The sequence below is a fragment of the Sapajus apella genome, unplaced genomic scaffold, assembly GCF_009761245.1.
Source record: "Sapajus apella isolate SASKATOON/1434 unplaced genomic scaffold, GSC_monkey_1.0 scaffold121, whole genome shotgun sequence".
NCBI classification, from domain to species: Eukaryota; Metazoa; Chordata; class Mammalia; order Primates; family Cebidae; genus Sapajus; species Sapajus apella.
Genome location: NW_022437061.1, coordinates 3,539,391 through 3,564,595, shown reverse-complemented (window position 1 = coordinate 3,564,595; position 25,205 = coordinate 3,539,391). Strand labels below are relative to the sequence as shown.

The window sequence follows — 25,205 nt, the reverse complement described above, 5'->3', positions numbered from 1 at the left end:
CCCTGCTAATTTTTATATTTTTTATAGAGAGACGGTCTCCCTATGTTACCCAGTTTCATCTCAAACTCTTGGGCTCAAGTAATCCACCCACTTTGGCTTCCCAAAGTGCTGGGATTACAGCTGTGTGCCACTACACCCAGCAAGTAGGGATCATTTAGATATAACTGGCAACACAGGGCCACAGTCTGAGCTTTGGGATTCATGCTTCACTGTTCTTACACTATGCTGCCTAAACTTGTAATGATAATTCTAAGGAAAGGGTGTTTAGATTATCTGTGATGTTTTCAGATCTTTAAAAACTCACTTTGAAGAATGCAGATAAAGCAAAAGGAGTGTTTTTATATACTTTTGCAATATCTTTTTGTCCATGTGATTGTCAAAAATTTTCTACTAAGAATTTCCGTACTGAGAAAGTCATGTAGTAGAATGTGACAAACTTAAATTTTATTTTTCTATAGTTTCTACAGCAGTATAATCACTACAAATCCAATGTGGAGATTTTCAAATTGCAACCAAATAAACCCAGCAAAGAACTAGCAGAGCTGGTGATGTTTATGGCACAGGTAAGAAGATAATTTCTTAAATAAAGACCAGTGTTACACACAGTTGCTGAATATTTTTTCTACTGGTACTCAACCTTATTCCACTCTGGAATGGGAACTTTAATTATTTCTAACTTGCTCTTTTTGCAAATTTTATTTTCTCCCTATCATGAGTTAGAGGATGCCACTAGATCTTTTTGCATAACTAACTAGGACAAAACTTTAAGACTATTTTTTTCTTCAAATTCATCATAAAAGCAGATACTAAATCATGTCATAAATATTACTAACACTAGAGAAATTATGGTAAGCGTTGGAGAAATTCCATGTAGAAGGTTGTTGGAACCGTCTACTTCTATGAAACATAGCCTTTTATTCTCCTTTTGCAGAACATCCTAAATGTGTGCATCTGATTATAGGAGAGAAAGAGAGAAACTTCAGAAGAGCCTTTGCTTTGTTACAGATTAGTCACTGCTACCCAGAATATCTAAGTAATTTTCCTCAAGAGGTGAAAGATCTTCTATCCTGCAATCATACCGTATTGGATCCAGATCTTCGAATGGTAGGACCAGTAGTTGGATGAATAAATTGTGCTGTGTTCGTGTGTGGTGTGCTCATATATATTTAAATGAGAACAGCCTCTCAGCTAAATATCTTTGGAAATGTAAATTATTATCTTTTCCTAAAACATCCTTCTATGGCTTCTCATTTATACTTAGAGTAAAACTGAAACTTGATAACCTGGCTCAAAAGTGCCTGCATGATCTGCTTCCTGCCTATGTTTCTGATCTCATATCCTTTTCAGCTACACTGTGATCTTTCTGTTCTTCCAGCACACTGACCCTACAGGATGCTCTTTAACCTTTTGAGCTGGTCCTTCAAATCTCATATGCATGAAGAACCCTAATTACAACTTGTCATTTGTATAATGCTTAAATTAGTAAACTTATCCATTAGACAGTTTGCTCATCTCATCATTGTCCCTTTAGTGGTTGAGGTTGGGTCCTTGCTGAGATTCCCTTTACCAGGCCCCATATACCCATTTCCCCCACTTGTGAATGTCAGCTGCTGGTGGCCCTCAGCTGCCCTTTCTCTGGAATATTGTCCTCAGCTAAATCTGAGTCCTACTGCCTGGGAGGGGTCCTCCTACCAGTAGCCCACAGCCCATTATCATGTGGTACAAAAGCCCAGCCTGTTACCTCAGGGTGGCTCTGACTCCATTGCGGGATGTGCTCCAGTGCTTTCCTGTGATGGGGCTAAAGCTAGTCTCTGGTCTAGGACACATCCTTGCTTTGGTTTGCTTTTCTCTGCACTATCCTCCTTCCTTGACTTCCCTTCTGAGAGCATACCCCCAACAAGTCACTTGTAATAAATCAATCTCTGTTTCTAAGGAATCCAACCTAAGACACTTCCAAATTTAAAACATCTGCTTTTCAAACCTGTTTACAACAGATAAGTACACAAATATGATCACAAAACTTACTAATATCCTATACCAAAACTTGTAGAAATGCTGTCTTTGTTTTCTATTATATTTTCTCAGGCTTTTTATATTTCTATCCTTTTTATACTACTTTAAGATTTTGATAATTCGATTAGACCAAAAAGAAAAAGAATACCATCTCAGACAAGCCAAGGTTACAGGTTCTGAGTTGTCAACTGATTGACACTCAGCTGGTATGTGGGACCTGGCAGCACAGTCCAAGGGACCCCAAACTTGAACCACTAGTCTGAAGGCTTTTACCTGTGTCATGTTACTCTTGAAGTCCTTGTAGGTTGATATTTTTAGTATAGAGACTTCATGGCTTTCCAAGTAATTAGGATTTCTTTAAGTTTTATTTTCCTGGCAGCACCCCACCAAACTGGTCTGTAGGCTTTTTTTTTTTTTTTTTTTTTTTTTTTTTGAGATGGAGTCTCGCTCTGTCACCAGGCTGGAGTACAGTGGCACCACCTTGGCTCACTGCAATCTCCACCTCCTGGGTTCAGGCTATTCTCCTGCCTCAGCCTCCTGAGTAGGTGGGATTACAGGCAGGTGCCACCATACCTAGCTGTGTTTTTGTTTTTGTTTTCACCATGTTGGCCAGGATGATCTTGATCTCTTGACCTTGTGATCCACCCACCTTGGCCTCCCAAAGTGCTGGGATTATTAAATCAATAAATGTGTCAGGTGCACCTATAGTCCTGACTTCTCAGGAGGCTGAGGCAGGAGGATTGCTTGAGGTCAGGAGTTTGAGGCTGAGGTGTGATATGAGCATGTCTGTGAATAGCCACTGCACTGCAGCCTAGGCAACATAGCAAGACCCTGCCTCTAAATTTTTTAAAAAATTGAAAGAAAGTCTGTATATTTATTTATGGTGCTTTATGATGGTTAGTAGGTTTTAAAACAATAGAGATTTCCTTTGCTAGGAGTTAAAGCATTGAGTCTGTATAGTTAACATTGCTCTTTAGAGGAAGCTTAGAATACACTGGAAGAAGCTCTTTTCAATGGTTATTGGGATAACCACCAATACTTAGCAACCGCTGGGCTTTCTTTCTACCTGGTGTATTTGCTATTTTTCAAAGACTTTTTGAATCATTCCGAAGTTTTTGTTTACTCTGCCGTGCTTACACAGATAGAAACAGATTGCATTTGTTTTTGGAAAAAAAACAAAATATCCATATATACTAATTCTTACCTACTTAATAAAATCAATAAAAATCAAATTGTATGTGTTTCTTTGACATTATAACTACCTTTTTATATACTTTAAAACTTTTTTTGAGCATTATTACTTTAGTTATGTTCAGATTGTCACCAGCTGGCCAGGGGGAGCTTCTTAGTCCATCTAGCAATTTGTCTGATTTTGTTTTTTTAGACAGAGTCTCACTCAGCTTCCCCGGGCTGGAGTATAGTGGTAAGATCTTAGCTCACTGCAGTCTCAAGCTTCTGGGCTCAAGCAGTCCTCCCACCTCAGCAACCCAAGTAGCTAGGACCACAATATGTGTGCCACTGTACCCAGCCAATTTTTCTTTCTTTTTTTTTTTTTGTTAATTTTTTTGTAGAGACAAGGTCTCACTACATTGCCCAGGCTGGTCTTAAAACTCCTAGCCTCAAGTGATCCTCCCACCTCTCAGCCTCCCAAAGTGCTGAGATTATTGGTGTGGGCCACCATGCCTAGCCTTGCCCCTGTTTTTGAAAACTTCCTTGAATTCTGGCAGAAATAGTTTCAAATTCATTCTTACTGGTTTTCCTTCCCCAAGACTCGGAATCAACTATTCTTCAAGGACTATATTTCATCTAATGAAGGATAACATTAGAGCCAAAATTTGGGTGATAGTACTACACGTAAGAGTTGGTGGTAACCAAGAATGCTACAGCTGCTGGATGCGTCAGCTCATGCCTGTAATCCCAGCTACTTAGGAGGCTGAAGTAGGAGCATCATTTAAGGAGTTTCCATGAGTTTGAAACCAGCCTAGGCAACATAGTGAAAATCCATCTCTTAAATAGAAAAAAAAAAAAAAAAAGCTGGGTATCTACAGTCTACAGTCCGGGCTAATCAGGAGACTGAAGTAGGATCGCTTGAGCTCAAGAGTTCAAGACTAGCCTGGGCGATATAGCAAGACCCTGTCTCAAAAAAAAGGGAGGGGTGCAACAGCTGCTGTTGGGCCATTCTTAGTGCTGGCAGTACTTCCAAAGAAGGCCTTGTAAGGTCACAAACTTATTGATTATTCCAATTTAGTGTATTATGTTTATGGATTCAGGGTTTTGTTGTATGTTGACACTGCAAAAGAGATCTTACTGGACCTCCCTGTGGCCCTCCCTCAGTCACTATTTATCAATTATATAAGCCTGTTTTACTTCCTCTATGACACTTAACTTTCTTAGATCCCCTTTTTATGTGCCTACTTAGCTTGTCTGTCCTCCATTCTGCTCTATCCCCAGTGCAAGCTCCATGAGGGCAGAGACTGACTGTTCTGAATCTTACAGTAGTATATAGTTAGTAAAAGACATTAAGCTGTTTGGGACATATATGCTCTATTTTCTCACCTTGTTAACTTTATCATCGTCTTATGGTATGTTTTCTTCCTTCCTGAGACGTTTTGCAAAGCTTTGATCTTGCTGAGAAATAAGAATCTCATCAATCCATCAAGCCTGCTAGAGCTCTTCTTTGAACTTCTACGTTGCCATGATAAGCTTCTCCGAAAGGTAAAGAGCAAAAAAAAAATGTTTCCCTACATCTTCTTTGAGGCGACATAAAACTTGGTTGTCCCTTCACTTATCGATGCTTTACATTGTTGGATACAGTTAAGAATAATAGGAAAAAAGCAACCATTGTGTGCATGCAAAATGGTGCCAGGCACCATTCTCAGAGCTTTTGTGTATTTACTCATTTACTCACAAAGCCCTGTGAGGGAGGGATCCTCCTTATTACTGTTCTTACTTTGCAGATGAAAAGGCTGAGGAAAAGAGAGAATAAGTTGCCCATTGTCACACTGCTTCTTAGTGGTAGGATTGGATATAAGCCCAAACTGTGGTTCCAGAACCCAAGCCTTTAACTACTGTACCATGCCGGCTGCCTAAGTCAGGACATTGGTACTCACAGCTATAACTGACCCACTCCCCCGCAGAAAACTTTTTGTTGTTATTAACATTTTCCCACAACTTTGCATTTGCTTATGTAAGACTAGAAACTGAAGATTTATTAAAGAAATTTAAGATGGAAAATCTTGGCTGGATACTGGCTCACACCTGTAATACCAGCATTTTGGCAGACTGAGGTGGGAGGATCAGTTGAGGTCAGGAGTTTGAGACCAGCTTGGGCAAAATAGCAAGACCCCCTTCTTTATTTAAAGAAAAAAAGGAGAGGAAAACTTAAGTTTACATTCATTAATTTTAAAAATATTTTCAAAGTATTAAGAGACTACCACTGTTTGATTTTAGCAATTGTACTTCTTGGACTAATTTGTGGAATAAAAGTGGTCCATGGGAGCATGATGTAGGCACCAGTGATATTTGCATTCCCAGTATTTTCCTGCATCCAGTTAGGTGCTTGGTAAATGGAGTAACTTTTTTTTTAAACAACACTTTTATTGAGATATAATTTATGTACAATTCATCCATTTAAAGTGTACAATTTAGTGGTTTTTAGTATATTCACAGAGTGGAACAACCATCACTGTAATCAATTTTTGAACATTTTGTCACCCCCAAAAGAAACTCTATTCCGATTAGTAGTTAATCCTCTTTCTCATCCCATTTAGCCCTAGGTAATCACCAGTCTACTTTGGGTCACAATAGATTTGTGAGTTTTGGAAATTTTATATAAGTGGAGTCATACAGTATGTGATCTTATAGTGACTAGATTCTTTTACTTAGCATAATGTTTTCAAGATTCATTCATGTTGTAGTGTATATCAGTACTTATTCCTTCTTGTTGCCAAATATTATTCTGTTGTATGGATACACCACATTTTGTTTATCTATTCATCACTAAATGGAAATTTAAGTTGTTTCCACTTTTTGGCCACTACGAATAAAGCTGCTATGAATGTTTGTATGAACACTGATCTTTTCATTTTCTTGGATGTATACCTAGGAGAATTGCACTGTATTATGTTAAACTCCATGTTTAACCTCTTGAGGACAACTTTGCTTTGCTTTGTAGTTGCTTTTTTGTTTATTTGCTTGGTTTGGGTTTCTTTTGTGATAGCATAAAAAAATGGGTAAAATTAAGCTATCCTGTACATTTGTACTGTTCTTCAAATTTAGCAAGGTTATAGAAATGTTGGTTAGGTTTAATGTATGTATTTTTCGTTTCTTTTCCTCAGACTTTATACACACATATTGTGACTGATATCAAGAATATAAATGCAAAACACAAGAACAATAAAGTGAATGTAGTAAGTATTCTTCGGTTTTCCATGTTTGCAGCATTGTACCATCAGTGTATTAAGTCTTCTTTTTCCTTCTTTTCTTCAGGTACTGCAAAATTTCATGTATACCATGTTAAGAGATAGCAATGCAACCGCAGCCAAAATGTCTTTAGATGTGATGATTGAACTCTACAGAAGGAACATCTGGTAGTGTATATATATTTGTCCCTTGAGAAGTAGACTCTTTTTTCATTTGCAATTAATACAGAGCACATATGCAAATACTTTTTTTGATCTTGAGCTCTTTAATATACCTCTGTCATAGATTTAAGTTGGAAGTAAAAATAGAGGCAATCCAGATGTCTCATAACATTGGTTATCATATCTTGAACATCTACTGAGGTAGGGCACTTTGACATGACCTCGCTCAGAACAACTTGAGAACAGAAGATGTAGCTTATCTGGAATTGCCCATTTTATAGGTGATGACATGGAAGTTCTTTTTTTTTTTTTTTTTTGAGTTGGAGTTTCACTCTTGTTGCCCAGGTTGGAGTGCAATGGGGTGATCTCGGCTCACCACGACCTCCACCTCCGGGTTCAAGCAGTTCTCCTGCCTCAGCCTCCTGAGTAGCTGGGATTACAGTCATGTGCCACCATGCCCAGCTAATTTTTTGTATTTTTAGTAGAGACAGGGTTTCACTATGTTGATCAGGCTAGACTTGAACCCCTGGCCTCCAGTGATCTGCCTGCCTTGGCCCTCCAAAGTGCTGGGATTACAGGCATGAGCCACTGTGCCTGACCTTCTCAGTTGTTTTTTTTCTCACTTCACTACCTTCCTACATCAAAATATTACAATTGAGAATTTTAGTATGTCACAAACATTTGTTATATCCCATTGTCTGTACTATGAAATACAGTAGAATGAAAATTTACTTAAAAGCACTCATTGTCTTCCCTCAGGAATGATGCCAAAACTGTCAATGTTATCACAACTGCATGTTTCTCTAAGGTCACCAAGGTGAGTGCCCATAGGGCTGTGCGAAAACTCTCTCTGTGGCTCTCTCTGTGGGTGGTCTGCTTCTACATGCAGTTGGAAGAAAGCATCACTCAGCATAAACTGCATGCCTGCACACCAGGCATGCAGTGATGTGCAAGAGGGCAGTTTATGTTAAGTGATGCTTTTTTTGTTCCTATACTGCTTTCCTGGGCCATCTGAACTTTAAAGGAATCAAAAGAATTATGAGTTTTTAAATTGCTGTGTAATAAACAATAGTCTTAGTGGTTTTTTTTAAATGTTTTCCCCTGTGATTCTTGACTTCTATTGGGCTTAGGCACTGCTAAAAGAAATTTAAGGACAATGTTTGACTTTTGTCTGTTGGAAGGACTGTAATGTCACTTTTCTTGTAGAGGATGTAGAAATGCTTGACAGTCTTGAAGGATAACTATATAGAGCCTAGCAGTTTTTATCTAGTTTTAAAAATTATTTATTAGAGAAATAACACAAAAACAATTTGTAATTAAGAAAAATGAGCAAAAATCCTACCACTTTTTGAATTTGTTCTTCAGATCTTAGTTCATGCACATGTATAAAGTGTAGTCAAAAGGATTTATTCTTTGTTGTAAGTTGAGTCAAGTAGCTGACTTTTTTCTCATTGGTCTTTAGATATTAGTTGCTGCTTTGACATTCTTTCTTGGGAAAGATGAAGATGAAAAACAGAACAGTGACTCCGAATCTGAGGTTAGTTTAATCATAGCTGCTTCTGAATCTTACCTTTCATTATTATTCTGAGTGCCCATTGTAAGGTCCGTGACTCCCCAAGTTAGATAGAAACTTAGATGACACCTTTGTCCTCTTACTGAATTTTGCCATGCTATTTTACTCTACTTGGAATTTGTCACTTGTATTCAGTAAGATTGGTTAAATAATTAGTAAAACCAATTCATTCAATTTTGATCTTAGTTCTAAAGTTATACCTATATCTCACTATGTAAATTTAGGATGAAAATTGTCACTAACATATTTTTGAGGTAATGTCAACATCATAGAAATTTAGAATAGAGAAGATAGGGGAGTAATATCATGGTATCTTTAAAAGAAAAATATCAAGATTTATGATGGCATGAAATATCAAAATTAGAATTTCTAAAAGAAAACAAAATTCTCCTTCCCCATTTTAGTTTTTTGGTAACCAGAGTACTAGAATATGTGATAACATCTTTTAAACAGTGTATGACCAATACATTTTTATTGTAAATGGCAACCTAAATAACAAAAAGAGAGAGACTTTCTAAAAGTCAATGATACTTCAGAATAGGGCAGTGGAAATACATATGCCATAGTAAACTATGTGCATATTTGTAAAGGAACACAACGGTTTTTAAAGGAAAAATGAGGGTCAGGCATAGTGGCTCACACCTGTAATTCCAGCACTTTGGGAGGCCAAGGTAGGCAGATCACTTGAGATCAGGAGTTCAAGACCAGCCTGGCCAACATGGCGAAACCCGTCTCTACTAAAAATACAGAAATCCCAGCTTCTTGGGAGGCTGAGATGGGAGAATCGCTTGAACCTAGGAGGCGGAGGTTGCACTGAGCTGAGATTGTGCCATTACACTTTATCCCACTCTGCCTGGGCGACAGAGTGAGACTCTGTCTCAAAAAAAAAAAAGAAAGAAAAATAATGCATATTTTTTACTGAATTTTCTTTTCTCTCTTTTTGAGACAGGCTAGAGTGCAGTGGTATGATCTCAGCTCACTCTAACTTCCCCCTTCCAGCCTCAAGTGATTCTTCTGCCTCTGCCTCCCAAGTTGCTGAGATTACAGGTGTGTGCCACCAAGTCCAGCTAATTTTTTGTTTTTAGTAGAGATGCAGTTTTGTTATGTTGGCTAGGTTGATCTCAAACTCCTGGCCTCAAGTGACCCACCTTTTCCTCCCAAAGTGCTGGGATTACAGGCATGAGTCACCATGCCCAGCCTTTTTTACTTAATTTTTAAAGTAGTAGTCTTTTTTTTTCCTTTTTTTCTTTTTTAGACAGAGTCTTACTCTGTTGCATAGGCTGGAGTGCAGTGGCACCATCTTGGCTAACTACAACCTCCACCTCCCAGGTTCAAGCAGTTCTCCTGCCTCAGCTTCTGAAGTAGCTGGGATTACAGGCCTCTGCCACCATGCCCAGCTAATTTTTTTACATTTGGAGATGGAGTTTTGCTCTTGTTGCCCAGGCTGGAGTGCAATGATGTGATCTTGGCTTACTGCAACCTCTGCCTCCTGGGTTCAAGCGATTCTCCTGCCTCAGCCTCCTAAGTAGCTAGGATTACAGGCATTTGCCACCATGCTGGGCTAATTTGTATTTTTAGTAGAGATAGAGTTTCTCCATGTTGGTCAGGCTGGTGGTCTCAAACTCCAGACCTCAAGTGATCCACCCTCTTCAGCCTCCTAAAGTTCTGGGATTACAGGGGTGAGTCACTGCACCCAGCAAGTAGTATTCCTTTTTAATAGCTGTGTGCAAAGAGTGTAAGAGCCAAGAAGTGAGTGAAAGGTTTGATTTCACTCACTTTCCTTCTATGCAGATTTTCCTTGTTTACAATTTTACAAAGTAATTTCTTCTCTAGGATGATGGACCAACAGCAAGAGACCTGCTAGTACAATATGCTACAGGGAAGAAAAGTTCCAAAAACAAGAAAAAGTTGGAAAAGGCAATGAAAGTGCTCAAGGTGAGACTTGTATATTGAAAATGAGATAGGAGTGATTAGAATGAAGAATATGTCATTTTTAGCCAAAGCTTTTAAGAATTTAAAATCAGAGTAGCATTTTCAGAAGACTTATAAAGTGTGATGAATTTTTAAGCACTAATATTTTAGATGAAAAAATATATTCAGCTCTAGCAAAATCAGCGACTTGGACAAATTAGTTTAATGAAATTTACTTTTTACCTATTCTGATCAATGTAGCTTGTATATGCGGCTGGATGTGTTTTGTCAGAAGAATGCAGTACCTTTGATATTTTTATAATGATTATTTTGAAAGTCATTAATTTGGCCCTTGTGTGTTTATTAAGTGTATTAGTTCATTTTCACACAGCTGTAAAGAACAACCCGAGGCTGGGTAATTTATAAAGGATAGAGGTTTAATTGACTCACAGCTCTGCATGGTGGGGGAAGCCTCAGGAAACTTAAAATCACGGTGAAAGGCAAAGGGGAAGCAAGGCATATCTTAACATGGTAGCAGGAGAGAGAGAGAATGCCATAGGGGATCTGCCAAACACTTTTAAACCATCAGATCTTGTGAGAACTCACTATCATGAGAAAAGCAAACCACCCCCATGATCCAGTAACCTCCCACCAGGTCCCTCCCTTAACATGCAGCGATTGGAGATGAAATTTGGGTGGGGACACAGCCAAACCATATCACTAATGTTTGCATTTCCAGATTCCTGTAAGTTTCATAGATGCTAATGGTTGGAACATTCCCCACATTTAATCTTAAAAGGAAAAAACCAACTTTAATTCTTCCAGTTGAAAAGGTTTTTAGAACAAAGTTTTCTTTTTAAAGAGTCTAATGGACTTTATAACAGCCTTATTGTATTAGCGCATTAAGTTCTAAGGGCATCATCACTGTAACTCAAACTAAATATGTTTTTCCTCTCCCTTTCTTTCAGAAACAAAAGAAGAAGAAAAAACCAGAGGTGTTTAACTTTTCAGCCATTCACTTGATTCATGATCCCCAAGGTGCTGTAATTATGACTTCTGAGTTGCTCGTTGGCCTTATCTCTGCCTATTTTGTTTCCTGCCTTTGGGGTTTTCAGGGAATATAAGATCCCTGGCACTTAATGGACAGTCAATAAATGCTTAGTTGTTATTAGTTGGTTGAAACTTATAGAATTGTCTTCTAAAGCAATGATTCCCAGTCTATAGCAGAACATATGGAAGAGCAGGCCTTTCTGAGGTTCATGTTTTCAACAACACAATTGTAATAGGGCATTGTTCTTGATTAGATAAGCTGGCGGTCTTTTGTTGATCCTTTTTTTTAAAAAATAAAAATAAAACTAGTCTGTGGAAACCAAAGAACACTAGTTCTCAAACTAGGCCACACATTGGTCTCACCTGAGGAATTTATAAAAATTATACTGATGCTTGGATCCTGTTATCCCCAGAGAATCTAATTTAGTCGGTATGGGGTGTAGCTGGGCTTTGGGGCTCTCGGTACTCTAACATACGGCAAGATTTGCTGACCCCTGCTGTAGAACAGTGTTTCTCAAATTTAAATGTACATACAGATCACCTGGGGAGGTGGGGCCTGAGCTTCTGCATTACCAGCAAGCTCTTAGGTGAACCAGCAGGTGCTGGTCTGTGGACTACCTCTTTAAGAAGCAAGACTCTAGAGTACTAGTAAGTGGAGCAAGCATCTGTCAATGTTAATGTTAATGCTAAAAAACTTGGGAATCATGAAGACATAACTTTGGGCACCATTATATATATTGATATATTCACCTGTTTGTCAGTCTGTTCACTGATCTGACTACTGCATTTTTCCTACACCTGTTACATAAAGGTCATATGGATGCACAGTGTATTTCTTTTATTTTCTTTTTCCCAGATTTTGCAGAAAAACTACTAAAACAGCTTGAGTGCTGTAAGGAGAGGTTTGAAGTGAAGATGATGCTCATGAACCTCATCTCCAGATTGGTGGGAATTCATGAGGTTTGAATTATATTATGTTTCTCTTGGTGAATATTTGAAGTAGAATTTACCATGGTAAAAGAAAAGCCATTAGGTAGAGCAGTGGCTTAACTTTATCCCTCATACATATAAACACATAAAATTTGTAGAATAACATCTCTGAAAATAACTATATCACTTCGTTTTCTTTGCAATACTGTGGATATTAATTTGTATATACCATTTATGGACAGACTATGTTCTGCTTTTTTACATTCTTTTTGTTCACTTTGTTTCACGTACACATTTTCCTGAGCCAATATAATGCACGTATTTTGATTGACTTACTACATCTCACTGTTTGTTTAACCCTTCTTCACTTTCCTGACTTCCAGATCCCTCTAGTAGGAAATTGTCGTGTTTGCGAAGCTGAATTCTCTAGTTATTTATGTTAAATTAAATTGCAAGAGCTCCTCGGTGGTGTATATATATGGAACTTCACATATGCTGTTAGACTAGATGCCGTTGTAGAAAAAGAGATACCCTGAAATTTAAGCCATGAAGAAATGACCATTAAGGTTTTTCCTTTTCATTTTGATCTTGTGACTGGTGCTGCTCTGAACATCAAATAAAAAAGAAAAGAAAAGCAAAACCCTTTTCAAACAATATAGACATCTATCAATTTGAAAATGAAAAGTACACATGAGTAAAAGTACTTGTTCCCTTTCTCTGGGAAAAACCTGTTAACATTTTACCAACTACATTGCTTTTTCTCCATGGCTGTAGTCCCAGTTAGAATCAATTCTTGTTACATTTGTGTAGCAATTTCATTCAGACTGAATTTGAGCTCTATAGGAAAGCAAAAGTGATTTGTGATTTAAGTATGGTTTGAGGGAAATGATACTGGAATTTCACAACTGACTACAGTTGAACATTCATCATTATGTTCAACCAAAGTCTTCCCTGCAGCTTCTCAGTGGCCCATCCTACTTTTGCTCTGTGGCTAAAATAGAAAAAATTAGTTTATTCCCACCTAGCTGATGAACTTTGAAAAAGACCAGCTTATTTCCAGTTTCTCTTCTTGAAGTTAAATATTACCATTTCCTTAATAACCCTGGTCACCTTTATCTAGGTGGACTCCAGAGTGTTAATGTTTTCCCTCTTAATTATGGTGTACAGAGTAACGCCTTCCATGTGGTTGGTCTTATACAAGAATATAACCAGGAGTGAGTTTTGGTGATTAAATTATACTAGGTGCTGTGTTTACCTCTCCTTCCCCTAGTTCACTCTGCATATACTTGCCTCCTCCTTTACATAATGAGGATAGCAGCATAGCCTCATTTGAGAGAGTTCCTTTCCTTGGTTAATACAGCACATTGAATCATCCTAGGGCATGATTGTTTACTGAGGAAAAAAAGAAAGTGTTCACCAGTTAGTTGAGCTTTGTGATATATTTACATTGAGAAGAAATGGAACACCACAGTGTCAGTTGCATCAATATTAAAGTTGGTTTTCTCTCCACAGCTCTTCCTCTTCAATTTCTATCCCTTTTTGCAAAGGTTTCTGCAGCCCCACCAAAGAGGTAAGCTGCCACTTGCCATGTTCGTTTGGTGACCTTGGTGATAGAATAAATATGCAAAGCCTTTTGTTCTGGAATCACTGAAGACAGGAGTGCAGTGTGCTCTACATTAGAGAAGCGGAGAGAAGCCCTTGTTTTCTCTAGAGTTTGCCATGGTTTTGTTATTATGCTCGACTTTAAGAGACCGTTGTTTTTTAAAACAACAGCAACTGCCAGGTGTGGTGGCTCACGCCTATAATTCTAAAACTTTGGGAGGCTGAGGTGGGTGGATTACCTGAGGTCTGGAGTTCAAGACCAGCCTGGACAACATGGTGAAACCTTGTCTCTACTAAAAATACAGAAATTAGCTGGGCATGGTGGTGGGCACCTGCCCACCTACTTGGGAGGCTGAGACAGGAGAATTGCTTGAACCCAGGAGGCGGAGGTTTCAGTGAGCTGAGATTGTGCCATTGCATTCCAGCCTGGGTGACAGAGCAAAACTCCATCTCACAAAACAACAACAAATTGGTTTCTTAAAGCAAGTCTTCTTGTAATACTGTAAATACTCATGGAAAATTCTTTAAAAAAAAAAGAAATTTGACTTTTTCTGTATCTTTGTAATAGATGTTAGGATTTGATCTCACGGCTCTCATTGGTCTCGTATGTATTCTTGATGAAAAACAACACAAAAGCAGGAAAGAAGAGATGATTGTTCTTGTCTTTGATCCTGAACCAAAGTAGGAAGGAAACTAACACTTATTGGGCATCTAACATATGCCAAGCACTGTGCTAAGTGCTTTGCATACATCATTTTGTCTAATCCTCACATCAGTCCTGTGAGGTATACAAAGAAAGGGGAAAAAAAGACTAGAGTCACACAGCAAATAAGTGACAAATCAGGATTCACTTCACTTCTTTTGCTAGTGGCCTTGTTCGTTACCTATGTTATGCTGCCTTTTTGAAGAGAGAGAGAGAGAGAGAGTGAGAGAGAGAGAGAGAGAGAGAGAGAGAGTGTGTGTGTGTGTGTGTGTGTGTGTGTGTGTGTGTGTGTGTGTGTGTATTCATTCAGCAAGTCTTTATTTAATGATTTTTATGCCAGGCACTGCATTAAGACACTAAGAATTCCACGGTAAACATAAAACAAGGTCCTTGTCCTCATAGAGCTTACATCTGGGGAGAGATGTAGACAGTGCTACATATAATATGTCCAGGTAAAGAAAAATGTTTTGAAGAAGAAAAAGGTATTAGGGTAAGGACAATAGGGAGTGTCGAGACAGGTTCTGTTTTAGATTGTGTGGTCAGGAGAGACTTTTTGATAAGGCAGTTATTGAGCACGGACCTGAAGAAAGTGAGGGGTTGAGCCAAACAGATATCTGGGGATTGAGTGTTCCATGTAGAATAAGCAGCAATACCACTTAGACCAGAATGTGCTTGCCATGTTTGCAGTGGTCCTCAGAGGCAGGGCAATACACCGACTGTGACTTTCTGTACTCTTATATTTTCAGAAGTAACAAAGATCCTTCTGTTTGCTGCACAAGCCTCTCATCACCTAGTACCCCCAGAGGTGAGAACTTTTAACCTGATTTTGAATCTAGGGCATGGATCACAGTGTTACTGTTAGGTACTTCAGGTCACTTTTCCCACAAGGGTTACTGTCCCCTCTCCCCCATTTTCTTAATAGGTAGAAGAGACACTAACTCTTAAGGACATCTATAAAGAAGTTCAGTTGTGCAGCTCATAAAAAGTGAAATTTCTTTTGGACAAGTTATTTCGAATTCTGATTTTGTTTAATAAACAAATTTTATATAACTAGGGGAGGTCAAGAATATTAGTAAATTTATAGAGATTATTTTTCAAAGCTTGTAATTTCTTTCTTTGATTTAGTCTGAGGATAGCCAAGAAGAACACTTAATTCCTAAATGGAGTGTTTTCATTTGTCGTTCTCAATTTTGGTTACTTCCAACTCCCAAACTGAAGGAGGAGGGCTGGGTTTTCCCCTGTGAATAATCTGTTGTCCTTTCATCCTCAAGTGTTTGCGTAGCTGCAGACATTTAACCAGCACCCATCTCTTTTTTGTTTCCAATTCAGATTATTCAGTCATTGCTTATGACTGTGGCCAACAATTTTGTCACTGACAAGAACTCTGGAGAAGTCATGACAGTAGGGTATGTAGAATCTGGTTGGAGGCAGAAGATATGTTTTTAATGGACTGGATTTGCTATAAGCTACCAAGATGTAAGGTTGTAGCTGGTAGTGTCACCTCCGGAAAATTGGTTTAAAATATATTTCAATCTTTTTGGGAGGCTTGGTAATTTTTTTATTGGTCAGAATTCTGAGAAGGGGGCCAAGAGAAAAGATACTTGTCCTTCTGATTAGCATTTTTGTTTTTTACCAGTTTTACTTTTTCAGAAGAATGATTGATTGGCAATCTGAGTGCTTTTCCTCTGTTCTCTCACCCTGAACTCAGTCAGTTTTATACTGCTAATAAAGGAAATTTATTTGGCTCCTGGTTCTGGAGTTGGGAAGTCCAAGGGCATGATACTGGTGTCTGTTTGGCATCTGGTGGGGACTTCCTTGCTTTGTCATTGGCAGAAGGCACAAGAGCCAACAGAAGGCCAAACTCACTTTTTTTTTTCTTTTTGAGACGGAGTCTCGCTCTGTTGCCCAGGCTGGAGTGCAGTGGCATGATATTGGCTCACTGCAACCTCTGCCTCCCGGGTTTAAGCAGTTCCCTGCCTCAGCCTCCCAAGTAGCTGGGATTACAGATTACAAGCGCCTACCACCACACCCAGCTTATTTTTGGATTTTTAGTAGAGATGAGGTTTCACCATCTTGGCCAGGCTTGTCTTAAACTCCTGACCTCGTGACCCACCCACCTCAGCCTCCCAAAGTGCTGGGATTACAGGCGTGAGCTACGACGCCCAGCCCAAACTCACTTTTATAACTCACTGGCAATAAGGGACCCTCTCCTGACATAACAACATGAGGCCTGATCACCTCTTAAGAGTCTCTCCTCTTAATACCATTCATTACAATGGCAATTAAATTTCCACATGAGTTTTGGAGGGAACATTCAAACCATAGAACTCTGGAACAAGGGATTAATTATTGAGGCACTCTTTTTCCCTAGGGCAATTTGGTAGCCCTTTTGGTTTACTAAAAAACATTTAATGAGCATAATCACTGGTTTAAGGATTGTCTAATCTGTCCTGATAAGTAAGTGATCATCTGAACAGCAGCTTTTTATTTTCCTTGGAAAATATTACTGGGATCATAGCCCTAAAGACCTTAACCTTTCTTATTTGAGCTAGTCCCATCTCTTCTTAGAGTTGGCAAGTAAATGCTGCTCTGATTTCGTGTGCTAGACACTGTTCCTTATTCCACTAATAGAGGAAATGGCAGTAACTGGAATGAAAGCCCACTAAGGCTGCCTACCTCAGATTCTCTACCATGCTGCAGTTTTAAAGACCTAAGCTATATAAAACCCAATATGTATTCCTTTTGAGTTAATATTTTTAGGAAGTTGTCCTGTGTTGAATCGTGAAAATTTACTGTTTGGGTTTTTTTTTTATTTTGCTTTTCCTTTTCTAGAATTAATGCTATAAAAGAAATAACAGCTCGATGTCCTCTGGCCATGACTGAAGAACTTCTCCAAGACCTGGCTCAGTATAAAACACACAAGGATAAGAGTAAGCTGCATGTCACTCTCTACACACCAGAGAGTACAGTGCAACTCCTTTTTACCTCACTGTATTCTTTGGGCCAGAATTTCTAATTAAAGATTATTTTACAGATGTCATGATGTCTGCTAGAACTTTGATTCAGCTCTTCAGAACACTGAATCCTCAGATGCTGCAGAAGAAATTCCGGGTGGGTAAAGCATGCTATGGTCTCACAAAGTGAGAGTAATTTCCTACAATTAGAATTTAAGTATTTATGGTGCTTCTGTTGTGATTACATGGTTATGATACACACGGTTGTATTCTTTAAGCTTGGAATCAAATACCATGGCCCTGAATATTTTGTAGTTAGCACTTGTTCATTGACGATAGCTGAGTCTTGAAGACCTATCATATTGTTTCAACTTGGAAGCTTTTAATGTTATTAACAGATAGGAATCTCAAAGATCAGTCAGTAGCTTATGCCAGTATTGTGAACAGGCTATTCCCAGCCAGATACTACCTCTTTCAAGTTGGAAGGGAGGAGGGATGCATGTATGTAACAGAAGGACAGATGATGTTTTTTAAGACTCGAAAAATTGGAGCAATTACTCTAATAACTACCAGTTTCTTGATCTGTATCAAAAAATAGTAAGAAAATAGTGGACAGATTGCTGGCTGGGAATTATTTTTATCTGAGACATAAGTAGATGGTTTCTGTCATTTGGTTACCATCATTTTTTATGGTGCTCCCTTTTAAATTCATAATTTTATTAGCCGGGTGTGGTAGTGCATGCCTGCAGTCCCAGCTACTAGGGAGGCTGAGGTCGGAGGATCCCCTGAGCCCAGGAGGTGGAGGTTGTAGTGAGCTGAGATTGTACCACTGCACTCCAGTCTGGGCAACAGGGCAAGACCCTGTCTCCAAAAAATAAATGAATAAATAAATAAAATAAATTCATAATTTTAGAGAATACCTTTCATGATTAAGGTTTTATGATCTAAGCAATTTATTATAAATTTCTTTTCCTTTAGGGTAAGCCTACAGAGGCCTCCATAGAAGCAAGAGTACAAGAATATGGAGAATTAGATGCTAAAGATTACATTCCAGGAGCAGAAGTTCTGGAAGTTGAGAAAGAAGAGAATACTGAAAATGATGAAGGTTGATTTTTATTTCACCCTTATTTTGGACAAAATCACTCCTACAGTATTTATGCAGACATTTAAATGTTATACTATTTGAACATTCATTTAGCAGATACTTATTGAGCAATGGCTATGTGCCACACATTGTTACAAGTATTGGGGATCAATTGAACCTGGTTTTTCCTCTTGTGGAACTTACGTTCTAGCATAGGAGATGCCTTTTCATGACCTTGGGGATGGCTGCCTGTCATCCAAGGGCATGCTGTTTAGTGCTTGAGAAAGACAATGATCTTGTGTTTGTTGCTTGGAAAAAAATTATGAGGGTTAGTTAGCCCTGAGAGGAATCCTCCGAAACTCTCCTTGTTGAAAGAGGATGCATGTTGAATTTGTTGGAAAATACTTGAGGAACTCTATTCTAATTTCCAGAATCCTGTATTCTTCCTGTTCATTAATTCATTATTCAGCAAATCTTATTTTTTTTTCCCATGACGGAGTCTCCCTCTTGCCTAGGCTGGAGTGCAGTGGTACAATCTCAGCTCACTGCAAACTCCAACTCCCAAGTTGTTTTATTTTTTTACAGGTTTGTGCAGCCACGCCCAGCTGATTTTTTTATTTTTAGTAGAGACGAAGTTTCACCAAGTTGGTCAGGCTGGTCTTGAACCCCTGACCTCAAATGATCCTCTCGTCTTGCCTTCCCAAAGTCCTGGGATTATAGGCATGAGCCAGCACATTTTTCAACAAAGCCTTCTTAAGCATTTGCTGTCAGCCAGCCACTGCCAGTGCAAAGATGAATGATATTATTTCTGCTCTGGAGGGCCTCCAAAGAGCTGAGGAATGAAGGATTAACAGGATTTATGATTAGAGTGGGGGCATAAGAGCGGGATAGCAGTCAGATCCACCTTAGGATTTTTTTTTTTTTTTAGACAGTTTAGCTCTTGTTACCCAGGCTGGAGTGCAATGGCCTGATCTCACCTCATCACAACCTCTGCCTCCCGGGTTCAAGCAGTTCTCCTGCCTTAGCCTCCCAAGTAGCTGGGATTACAGGCATGTGCTACCACACCTGGCTGATTTTGTATTTTTAGTAGAGATGGGCTTTCTCCATGTTGGTGAGGCTGGTCTCGAACTCCCGACCTTTGGTAGTCTATGCGCCTCAGCCTCCCAAAGTGCTGGGATTACAGGCATGACCCACCATGCCTGGCCCACCTCAGGAGTTTTTTTTTTTTTTAAGGCTTTGGAGAGATAGTGACTGATGAGCCAAGTACTTGGCAAGGAATGCTAGAAAAGTAAAGACTTTCCAGGCAAAGTGTGAGCGGAAGTTCTGAAGGATTTAGGGAACTATTAGAATGTATGATTCAAGGTGGGGCATAGCAAGACTTGAGATAGAGCTTGGAGACCTTATCATGCTTGGTTATGTATATGCCAGACAAAAGAGCTGGCATGTTGTCTTAAAGATCATATGGAATCACTGAAAGATTGCAATGTCTGTGATTTAAAAAACTTAAACTGTGGTGGCTCCATTAAGAAGCCTGATACCTTTTTATTGAGGTGTCTTCAGGATTCTTTTACATCTCAAATCTACCTCAGTTCTCTGAATGACTGTAACTAGATTCTCATACATGGGTAACACTCTTAGGATAAGCTAGATACTTGCTGCGTGGCCAACATAAATGTACAAATGCAGTTTTGATGGACATAGTTGGTTTAGTTGAAAGAACATGACTCTAAAGGCAGACATGATTTTCATGATTTCAGTGGGGGATGCCTTTTTAGCAGTGTGGCTTGGGGCACATTACTTGACTCTGAGAGTGCTCCTTTTCTGTGAAGTCATGAGGGTTAGAGAATGATTGTAAGGTTTTGACTCATGGTAGATACTTGGTCAGTGCATATTTCCTATTCCTTAGATTAACTAAATCCAGGTGGCTTATTTAACAATAAATATTGCATAGTTCTTGCATACTCTAATAATAAATATTGCATACTCTAATAGAGTATCTGTTCAAGGTTCATTACCTTACTTTTCTGTTGGCTTGCTTTATCTCAACTATATGTTGGATATGCAACATGAAGTGGCAGTAGTGAGTTTGTTTTTTTCACGTAGATGGATGGGAAAGTACCAGTCTTAGTGAGGAGGAGGATGCTGACGGTGAATGGGTTGATGTGCAACACTCTTCCGACGAAGAACAGCAAGAAATTGTAAGTCTGAAAATTTCATCTTACACCCTGATGTTTATTAAGACATAATTTATTCTGGGCCTTCTTGGGAGGCTAAAATTTAAATGGCTGAGCTCTCACTTGAGCTGGTAGCCATTTAAGCCCTTGTGTGGTTTCAAGTCCAAGAAGCTGAACAGCATGCCCATGGAGGAGCGGAAAGCCAAAGCTGCAGCCATCAGCACCAGTCGAGTTTTAACTCAGGAAGACTTCCAGAAAATCCGCATGGCCCAAATGAGAAAAGAACTTGACGCTGCCCCTGGGAAATCCCAGAAGAGGAAATATATTGAAATAGACAGTGATGAAGAGCCCAGGTAAAATGGCACATCTTCTTTAGGACTTCAGTCAGCTCATGTGGTAATGAAGCATCAGGAAACAATTCCATTCTTGTTTCATGTGATATTTTTCCCTCACCCCAGGGGCGAATTACTTTCTCTTCGGGACATTGAACGCCTTCATAAAAAGCCAAAGTCTGACAAAGAGACAAGATTAGCAACTGCAATGGTGAGTGAGCATATCATTCCTAGTTCTTTAAACAGAAAGCAAATAAAATGAAATGTAAGCCAGAACTTGTATAGCCACAGAATGGCAATTTTTAAAAATGTTTTAAGTAAAGGTATAATTAACACAGAAATTAAAATGCACAAATATTAGGTGTTCAGTTACATGAGGATTTTTGTTTGTTTGTTTGTTTTGTTTTTTGAGACAGAGTATCTCCCTGTCACCCAGGCTAGAGTGCAGTGGCACAATCTTGGCTCACTGCAGTGTCTGCCTCCTGGATTCAAGCGATTCTCCTGCTTCAGCGTCCTAGTAGCTGGTTTAACAGGCACCCACTACCACACCCAGCTAATAGTAGAGTCAGAGTTTCACTGTATTGGCCAGGCTGGTCACAAACTCCTGTCCCCATGTGATCCACCCGCCTCAGCCTTCCAAAGTGCTGGGATTATAGGCGTGAGCCACTGTGCCTGACCAGTTAGATGAGTTTTGACAACTGTATATAGCCACATAAACAGCTCTCAAAACAGGGTAGAGAGCACAGGAAGGCAGTATTACATGTCTGTAGTGTTGAGAAGCCACTATATTTACTAAAACTGAGAGAAAAGCAGGAGAGTGTTTACAATCATCAGTGAAAAGCCAGAGCTGGTTGGAGTCTGCCTGTGGCTAATGCTGTGTCTGTTCATGGTTGTGTCCCGTCCACATTTTCAACATCATTTTTTGTATCTCCACTTGTTCAAGATACTGTCCCATCCTGGCTGCACCTCATCTTCTGTCTTCCACATGTCCTTTCTCCTCCACACCTTTGTGTGCACTGTCCCTTCTTCTGGAAATGTTTTGTCTTTCCCCCTCCTTTCCCTAACCATGAATGCCTTCATCCTGCCAAAAAAAAAAAAAAAAAAAAAAAAAAACCAGACAGTATACCTTTCTCCCTTTCTAGGAAGCTCCCCTGACCTCACCAGGCTAAATTCTGACTTATCTTCCACCGAGCTCCCCTTACTCTGTTATAATACTGTATGGCCATGTCTTGGTCCCAAGGAACAAAGACTATGTCCCGTCCATCTTGTGCCCTTGGTTCCTGACACAGAGGAGACATTAATGTTGATTAGATGACTCCTAAAGTATGTTGTTGAAGAAGAAATATCAAACATTTTGTTCTGATAGGCTGGAAAGACAGATCGAAAAGAATTTGTGAGGAAGAAAACCAAAGTGAATCCATTTTCCAGTTCGACAAATAAAGAAAAGAAAAAACAGAAGAACTTTATGATGATGCGGTATAGCCAGAACGTCCGGTCAAAAAATAAGCGTTCCTTCCGAGAAAAACAGGTGAGCTCCACTTGAAGCTTGGGTGGCAAGAACAGTACTGTAATTCCAAGACTGCTTTGCGTTCGAGATGGAGTTGTGCCTTCTGATGACTGGGTATTACTGTGTGTGTCTTGTGGTTGATGAAAGCATTGCTGGAGAACATGGAGAGGTGAGAAAGGGAGTCAGGGCATGTAAGTCCCAGACCTCACTTGGTTGAGACTCCGCTGTGGGGCCAGAAGGGAATCCATTTTCCTCCAGTATAAGTAAAGGAATACAAGTTAGATCATCCATGAGGCTCCTTCCCATGCTAAAATTCTCTGACATTTGATCTGTGAAATGTGATATCAAAATTAATTGAATAACTTTTTAGTGCCAGTTTTATGCCTGGTTTTTGTTTTGTCTTGTTTTGGTTTTTTTTGAGACAGGGTCTCACTATGTTACACAGGCTGGGTACAATGGCCCAGTCACAGCTCACTGCAGTTTCCACCTCGCAGGCTCCAGCAATTCTTCCACCTCAGCCCTCCCTCCAAGTAGCTGGGACTTCAGGCGTCTGCCATCACAAGTAGCTAATTTTTGTATTTTTGTAGAGATGGGGTTTTGACGTGTTGCCCAGTCTGGTCTGGAACTGCTGGACTCGAGCAGTCTGCCCACCTCAGCCTCCCATAGTGCTAGGATTTATAGGCGTCGGTACTTTTCAGAAACCAATAATTTTGTGTGGTAATATCTCAGAAACAGTTTCAGAAAAACAAATGTGAAATAAACAGGTCTGTGTTGGCATCATCCTTCCTGTATATGCCCTTTTGCAAAGCCTTGATATTTACAGGCTTTTGCGATTATGTTTTATCCATTCATAGCCTTTGAATGGTAATCCCATGCTACCTAGCAGCTTGTTTATTTCAGTTTTTCATTGTGATAAAACAAGTTTATGCTTTTGTATCCTTCTCTCCTGGCGGAGAAGCAGTATATCTAAATGTCATTCTGAAGAATCACCAGGATATCAGCTCTGGGTTAAACAGTCTCATATTCTGAACCAGTGTTCCTAAATAGCTAGCCAAGGATCGGCCTGGCAGCACTCAAAGTAACGGCCAACCCCCTAGGGCAGTGCAGTCTGTGAGTTCCAAGTCAGTATTCACTGAATTAAGGTACCATTTAGCTCTCCCTGTTTACTCTTTCTAGTTCTAAATGGTATTCAACAACATCATTTAAGTAGTGACAGCATTTTTAATAGAAGCTGTTGAAATTGGGGTAAAAGGAAAGGTACAACTTAAGATTTTAAATACTCTAAATTTTGCCACATTCTCCTAAAATTATAATTGGATTGACTTAAATCCATTAGTCTGCCCTTCACTGGCCCTTACAGACATGTCAGGGCTGAGGAAATAGTAATCACCCTGTTGTAGGCCTTGTTTCATTAATGAGGTTCTGTGAGCTTGCTACATTTTAGTTAAGGCTCCCCTCACCCCTACTTCCTTTGTTTTTTGGCATGCCTTTTCTGACATGATGGGGAAGCCCAGCTTTGTTCCTTGCCAGCACCTCAAGTCATACAGTAACTCTCAAAGATTAAAGAATCTTTTTGAGAGTAAATTAAAACTTCATTGGACGTATGCACTTGTTGGTTCAAGAATGTTTTTTCTTCTGCAATTTTCTTGCCATTTGGAACCTGATATTAATCAGAATTTCTATGTGTGTTTCCTCGCCATGTATTTTCTTCACGATCACTCCATTGTAAACATAATGCTAAGTTCCTGATGTTCTCTATTTCCTTTAGAACAATTCTGTTCAATAGAAATATAATATGAACCACATATATCACTTAAAAATAAAGAGATGAAATAATTGTAATAATATATCTTATTTAGTCCAGCACATCTAAAATAGTATTGTTTCAACATGTAGTCAATATAAAAGTTTTGAATGAAATATTTTACATTTTTGTTTTTGAACTAGTTGAAGTCAGCAGGTCTTTTACACTGTAGCATATCTCAATTTGGACTAGCCACATTTCAAATGCTCAGAGTTACATGTAGTTAGTGGCTACTCTATTGGACACAACAGTTACAGAGCATTTCCAAAACTCCCGTGACCCCCAAGGGCCCTGTGGGAAAGGAGTATCACACTTCATGCGTCCCTCTACCCCTTGGTGATATTTGAGTGTCTTAAATAAAGGGATCTTACGTGGCTTGAAAGTGTACATGAGGTCTTACTGTAAATTGTTAGAATATGAAGAGGTGAATGGGATGAGACTAGAAGAGGGAAGTAAAGCATAAGATAGGGAAGGAGAAGAGGATGTTGCAGTAAAGCCTGTAGAAAGATGAAGGAAGAAGAGGGGGATATACTTGCTCCTTATCTTCAGTTGGTGGCATTTGAAGGGCAAGGAACTGAAACGTGTGAGAGTAGCCTGTGCTTTTCCACAAAACTTAATGAGTGGAATTAAATTCCCCTAACCAACGTTAGCTAACACATTTAGTTCTTAGCATGAGACTTCATATTCCAGGCTTTCCATTGATTAACTTGTTTAATCAGTATACAACAGTATGAACAGTTAACAAAGAGTGAAACTCCGTCTCAAAAAAACAAAACAAAACCAATTTTGCAGATGAGAAAATAAGACACAATTAGATGAATCTGGAGAGTACCTCCTTAGCCAAATTAAGTTGAAATGAACTTGTAGATTTTTGTTCTGCCTTAAGTATCCCAGCTATTCTGCTTTTCTGCAAAGACATACCAAGACCCAGGTGTAAGCTAAAGGTAAGGAGTCACCTGAAAATCATAAAATCCAGAAAGTTTGA

At 39.2% G+C, this 25,205-nt stretch overlaps 1 protein-coding gene across 2 annotated transcripts in view; it reads left to right on the top strand.

Moving 5' to 3' along the window:
• SDAD1 (SDA1 domain containing 1) overlaps positions 1 to 25,205 on the top strand; it is a 35,980-nt gene that overhangs the window by 8,700 nt on the left and 2,075 nt on the right. The window contains exons 2-21 of one of the 2 annotated variants that reach the window (XM_032261047.1): positions 459 to 563; positions 1,006 to 1,104; positions 4,618 to 4,728; positions 6,351 to 6,422; positions 6,502 to 6,602; positions 7,356 to 7,413; positions 8,059 to 8,133; positions 10,003 to 10,104; positions 11,049 to 11,118; positions 11,987 to 12,090; positions 13,573 to 13,630; positions 15,112 to 15,170; positions 15,695 to 15,771; positions 17,198 to 17,295; positions 17,400 to 17,476; positions 18,298 to 18,424; positions 20,507 to 20,601; positions 20,740 to 20,930; positions 21,036 to 21,120; positions 22,276 to 22,437. In XM_032261047.1, the coding sequence (XP_032116938.1) occupies positions 459 to 563; positions 1,006 to 1,104; positions 4,618 to 4,728; positions 6,351 to 6,422; positions 6,502 to 6,602; positions 7,356 to 7,413; positions 8,059 to 8,133; positions 10,003 to 10,104; positions 11,049 to 11,118; positions 11,987 to 12,090; positions 13,573 to 13,630; positions 15,112 to 15,170; positions 15,695 to 15,771; positions 17,198 to 17,295; positions 17,400 to 17,476; positions 18,298 to 18,424; positions 20,507 to 20,601; positions 20,740 to 20,930; positions 21,036 to 21,120; positions 22,276 to 22,437 (1,926 nt within the window). Of the gene's footprint in view, positions 1 to 458; positions 564 to 931; positions 1,105 to 4,617; positions 4,729 to 6,350; positions 6,423 to 6,501; positions 6,603 to 7,355; positions 7,414 to 8,058; positions 8,134 to 10,002; positions 10,105 to 11,048; positions 11,119 to 11,986; positions 12,091 to 13,572; positions 13,631 to 15,111; positions 15,171 to 15,694; positions 15,772 to 17,197; positions 17,296 to 17,399; positions 17,477 to 18,297; positions 18,425 to 20,506; positions 20,602 to 20,739; positions 20,931 to 21,035; positions 21,121 to 22,275; positions 22,438 to 25,205 lie in introns of both variants that reach the window. The other variant, XM_032261048.1, reaches the window with a different exon arrangement.